This window comes from Pangasianodon hypophthalmus, chromosome 15, assembly GCF_027358585.1.
Source record: "Pangasianodon hypophthalmus isolate fPanHyp1 chromosome 15, fPanHyp1.pri, whole genome shotgun sequence".
Taxonomy (NCBI): Eukaryota; Metazoa; Chordata; class Actinopteri; order Siluriformes; family Pangasiidae; genus Pangasianodon; species Pangasianodon hypophthalmus.
In genome coordinates, this window is record NC_069724.1 from 22468014 (window position 1) to 22474020 (window position 6007).

General features: G+C 39.5%; 1 protein-coding gene across 2 annotated transcripts in view; it reads left to right on the forward strand.

The window, feature by feature from the left end:
- The window catches only part of dym (dymeclin), an 81315-nt gene that overhangs the window by 33808 nt on the left and 41500 nt on the right, over positions 1–6007 (forward strand). For both annotated transcript variants that reach the window (XM_053240010.1, XM_026928957.3), the window contains exons 12-13: positions 1526–1639; positions 2104–2198. In XM_053240010.1, coding sequence (XP_053095985.1) covers positions 1526–1639; positions 2104–2198 — 209 coding nt within the window. The remainder of the gene's footprint in view (positions 1–1525; positions 1640–2103; positions 2199–6007) is intronic.

A 6007-nucleotide genomic window follows, 5' to 3' on the forward strand; every position in this document is an offset into this window, starting at 1 on the left:
CCGACTTCCTGGGCTGTAAGGAGTGTTTCAGGTATTGTGTGTAATTCATCATAGCGTCTGTGATGTTTAGGGTGCAATAATTTGTGTATAACCACCCCACACCGGTTTGCCTCGTTTCTTCAGGATGTATGAACGCAGCACGCAGATGTGTGGCGCTTTCCTGAGACCAATTCATCATTCAACCCACCAATTAGTCAAAAATATAGTGCAAAGAATGCATCCCGTATCTAAACAACACCAATTAGTCAGTTTTAAAAAGATGTAGGCTACTGTATATCTTGTGTACATGCACACATATCGTGGTCTCTAGGCAGTCAGCACAGCTGTATGGTTTATTTTAAATCAGAGTTTTATTAAAAAAAAAAAACAGATTATTAAAAAATTCATGATGATTATGATTTTTTCCCCAAATCTTTTCCATGTAGGCTGTATGTTATATGAGCAGATCGATACAGGTGAATTTTTCTGCCATTTGCCGTGAGCTTTTGACCTCATACATCTGTAAAGCAACACACAGGATGTTTTTGTCCACAGCTTCATTTGAAATTCCAGTGAAGGGAATCAGACTTTCTGGTGCATTCATCCACCATTTAATAACTTTTTTTTTTTAAGAGCAAGATAGATTGTATAGAAAGACTGAACTAAGGTTTAGGATTCAAAATTGCTGAACAGTATGAACAACATGCAAAAAATAAATTATGGGTCAAAACTTTCTCATATTTTACACTTCAGTCAATTCACCAACAAACAGCACTCTAAAGTTAGAGGAAAAGATGTTGATTATTTTCCTACAACAGCACATCCACATAAGTTTTATTCCTCTTCTACCACACCAGTTTGCCAACAAGATTTCATTTTTTTGCTTGTTAAAGAATGAAACACCATACATTTTATCCATTTACAGTTACATTTAATGTTGTGGAATGTCTGTGAAACAGGTTGGTTCCAGTTATCACTTATGTTATAGCAGCTATAAATGTTATTCCATCACTAGCCTCTCTTTTTTTTTCTCTCTCTTCAAGTTAATAAGACAAAAAACACAGCAGAGAAACAGCAAAGTGTAAAACTCCTCCGTCACGAAGACTTGTCAGAAAACTCAGTGACCATTACAAAGCGCTGTCACTGGAGACTCCTTCCAAATATGCTAAATAAATGCATCCTCACAGGATGTTTTTTTTAAATCTTTGCTGCTGTTTCAAAATATTGGCACCAATTCAACCTGGTGACTCTTTAACCTTTAAAAATGTGTCGTGTGTATCTTTGTTAATGTGTGTCATTGTGTATGGTGGCTATCAGATGATTCAGAAGCACCCAGTGAGTCTCTCTTTCACCTTCTCTTTGTCTACCACTTCACCTTTCCTCTCTTTCCCTCTCATTCATACCATTCATGCTTTATATATTTGTACTTTTATGTTTCCGTGTTTATTTTTTTTCTGTAAAGAATTCTGACCAGCAATGATTAAATGAGATCTTTGCTTCTCTCTTTCTCTTTGTGTGTGTGTGTGTGTGTGTGTGTGTGTGTCAGATGCTGAAGAACATAAGCTGGTACACAGAGCGGGCTTTAACAGAGATTTCTCTGGGCAGTCTGTTAATCCTCGTGGTGATTCGCACCATCCAGTTCAACATGACCCGCACCAGGGTAAGACTCCTCCACACACTACCTCAACTACTTCTATTCCAGACAATACGGAATGATGGGAATAGAATAAAAACAAAGAAAAAGGCTGAAAAAAAGCAGGAAAAGCACATTGAAGCCATTGAACATCCAACATTCAGGTTGTCGGTTGCACTACGTTTGAGTGTACTGATTTTTATGAATATAAAGCTCATAAGTTAAATTTTTGGTACTTGAATTCTACATAGAGCACAGTTTTAGTTTTTTCATGCTGAATTTCAGTTCGAGTCTACGAACGTGCATTCGGGATGGAAGAAGAAAAGCATAAGATGGGTTTTAAGCAATTTCAGCAAGAATTATGGCCTTCTTTGTCTGATAGACATACAACTGTAAATCGTGATATTTTTCTTAGCTGTATGAAAATAATTTAATCCTGAGTGTGAGCACAAATTCTGATCGTTTGTGTTCTTCTTGTTATTTCTTTTCAGGATAAGTACCTGCACACAAACTGCTTAGCAGCTCTGGCCAACATGTCTGCCCAATTCCGCTGCCTCCACCAGTACGCTGCCCAGCGCATCATCAGGTGTGTGTGTGTGTGTGTGTGTTAGTTAACTGGCCACTGTCCAGTTTCACAGATGGCCTTATCTGCATCGATCCAGAGCCCTCGTCGAAAAGAGCAGCACCAGGAACTAGTAAAACAGACGTCCATACATATACTCACACCACGCACAAGGAAAATCAACATGTTTATCTGCTGAGTGGTGTACACACACGGATAAGATTTCAGCTCACAATGTTCCCGTCACTAATAATGACTTACAATGATGTTTGTCAAATTTTATTTGTCGGAAATTCAAGATGCATAATTCAGCCATTCATCAACAGCGTCACCTGAGCACGATGAGAGCTATTTAATGTGCAACATCATATTTATTTATAAGAGGAATTTTTTCCGAAGAAGCCAAACCAAAGGGAACATATGTGTCATTTGCCATTTATACTTTTTATTTTTTTATTTTTTTTTGCTTAGGTTTGTTATTGTTAGGTTTTTTAGCTTTGCTACATGTGTAATATTGTGCTTTCTTGATATGAAAATGACCACAAAGAGAGAAAGAAGATAAAATGAAAAGGGGAGAGGAAAAAAAAAAATCACACTCGCATATGGTAGCAGACACACTGCAGTGGCTGCGCTGCATTATTGGAAAATGCCGTGCTTGGAAGGTGCTCTTTCACCATTTATTCATCGTTTTATCATTTGCAGCTCTGTGAGCTTTGCCTTTTATGGAGATTTGTGGGCATGACTAAAAGTTGTGATTGCTGTCGGTGATTGACAGCTGATTTGCATTTTTCAGCATACGCACATGAGTATGAAGTAAATCAGCGTTCCTGAAACTTGTGTTATTTTTATTTTGTTTGTTTTTTTTTCTGAAAATATTTACACACAACTTTAGTGAAAGGTTGCTAAATGATGCTCATTGTTGTGTGTGTTGGTACACAACAGCAAGGTAAGCACAAATACAGTTCTTCCTCAATTCCTCAATGACTAGATTATAACTGTAATAATTTTTTTATTATTATTATTATTTTTTTAAATTTCTGCTTTAAGGAACTTCTGAAAGTTGAACATCGACATCCTTTGTAAAACCGGAACCCTGCAGCTGCATTCTTCCATATACTTATGGGATTTGTATGTTGCACAGATTTTGTAGCTCTTTAACGCCGAGTTTGTTTGTTTTTGGGTATGTCTGTGTTACTATGTGAATTATTTTCCTCGTCTTTGCTAGCCAGATTTGCCATGACTTCATTCAGAATGAAGAAACCAGCCCTGAGATGAGAGCGTAGCATGCTAGCAGGCGTCGAGTGTTGATCGTATGCCCTCATTCTGTCTTTCTTAAGTCGAGCATATGGACGGTTGTAATGTGTGTGGAGGGGAGAAGCAACGTGTTCTTGAATTTGATTGACCATCCTATTTTTCCAGCATTGACCTTTTTCCATCACTCATTGTCTCTGGCCGAGGAGCCGGCCATCCACTGCCAAGGTGTATTAGCAAGACGGCAACGACGTGTCGATTATTGGGAAGTGTGCAGCAATGATGGCAACGCCGTATTTGCCTTAGCAACTGCTCTGATGGCTGCGACGCAAGGGGCCAAGTGCCCTAATTACACATTCCAGCCTTGGATTAGTGCTGCTAGCGGTTAGCTCATGACACAGTCTGCGATGTGGCAGATTTCAGGCTCGTTGCAGAAAAGATGCCTTTTGGGTTTCAGTAAGATTTTCAGGTTTTCATGCTGTATATTACACACATTACAGCCTCTTTTATAGAAACCCATTAGAGGAAAGTGTAGCAAGGTTCTCTTACTCGAATTAGGAAAAGCAAACATTTGCTGGCACTCATTAATAAATGGAAATATTTTGCTATGCTAAGTGTTTTTTTTTTTTTGTTTGTTTTTTTCGAACTTTAGGCTCAACTTTCCTTTTCTCTCTGTGTGTGTGTGTGTGTGTGTTTTGTTCCTTTAGTGATTGTGTTTTTGCCCTGCTTTTCCTGTTCTGGTGTTTAGTTTGGCTCCAGTGTGTGTGTAGCTCAAGTTTAAGAGCATTTTCGTTCCCTGTATTCCCCAGCTTAATTGTGTGTGTGTGTGTGTGTGTGTGTGTGTGTGTGTGTGTGTGTGTGTGTGTGTGAGAGTGTGAGAGCTGGACTTCATTAATAAATGTCCATCAGCAGACCAACAAAAGACCCCAAAACATCAACAGCTACAACAGACACCCACCCATGAACACACAACCACCCTCACTGTGAAAAACATAGGAAAATCACTGTGATGCATACTGAAAGACAAACACAGCCATTTGATGACTACACACACACACACACACACACACACACACACACACACACTCTGCATGGCAGGACTGTTATAAATGTAATGTGGCTGTAGTCCACTTTCCACTACCCGTTATAGCCGTTTGCCAAGAAGCACTCTCTGCTTTCCTGTGCGCTGATCAGCTCCAGAGTTTTATGAGGCAGAGCGCTTGGCCGTGCATCACTTGTTTCTCTGCTCCCAGTTGCTTCAAGATCATGGAAATTTTTTTTATTGTTGGTTTAATCACGGCTGTTATGATGCTTTAAGCTCGCAATGGTAGCTTCGTAGGCTTGGACTTGATGCTGCTAAAACGGCTCAGTCTAGATCTGTGTTAGATTTTTGGATACAAAACTGTAAAAAAAAAAAAAAAAAAAAAAAAAAGGAGGGTTTTTTTTCCCAATAAATTCTGACTATATAGCCAAAAGTATGTGGACACCTGACCATCACACTCCTATGTGCTTCTTGAATATCCCATTCATTCCAAAACCATGGATATTCATAGTGGTGCTGCCATAACAGCCTGCACTCTTCTGGGAAGGCTTTCCACTAGATGTTGGAGCGTGGCTGTGGGGATTTGTGTTCATTCAGCTACAAGAGCATTAGTGAGATCAGGCGCTGATGTTGGCGAGGAGGTCTGGGGTGCAGTCGGTGCTCCAGTTCATCTCAAAGGTGTTCAGTGGGGTTGAGGTCAGGGCTCTGTGCAAGACATTGAGTTCTTCCACTCCAGCTTTGGTACACCATGTAGCTTCATGGAGCTCGCTTTGTGCACAGGGGCATTGTCATGCTGGAACAGGTTTGAGTCTCTTAGTTCCAGTGAAGGGAAATTGTAATTCTGCAGCATACAAACACATTCTATACAATTGTGTTCTTCCAACTTTGTGGCAACAGTTTGGGGAAGAACCACATATGGGTGTGATGGTCAGGTGTCCACATACTTTTGGGCATATAGTGTACATGGGTTAGTAGTACACTATTAAGTTGCATTATCATTGTTTTCCTTAATACGTGTACTGCCTCTAAACAGTATCTCAAGTATAACACTTAGTTCTTTAAGTCATAATATGATGAAATACTTGGGGTAGTGCTGTATAGAAAATGGGGTGGTGTGTTGATTATTTTCCTATAACAGCACATCATGGAGCGTTTTATTCCTCTTATACCAAAGCGATTTGCCAACGCTAACATTTTTTATTTATTAAAGAACACCATGTTGTACTTTTTAGCCATTTATAGTTAAGGGTAATGTTGTAAAATGTCCATGTCACTTAAGTCATGACACTTAACAGCTAGAAACAGTCACACCCTCACCAGCCTCTCGTTTTCTTTCTCCTGAAGTTAGTAAGGCAAAAAAAACACACACCTTGTCATGTTTTCAAGAAACCAGAAACACAAACTCTTGCCCGTTGCAGAAATCGTACTGACTGTTGATATGGTTAGGTTTTTCTGTGAGTAGACTGGAAGGAGTCTCCAGTGTCGGCACACTGCGATTTGTCTCAGTGTCAGAGCTGCTGTTATAGAAAATGTATGAACA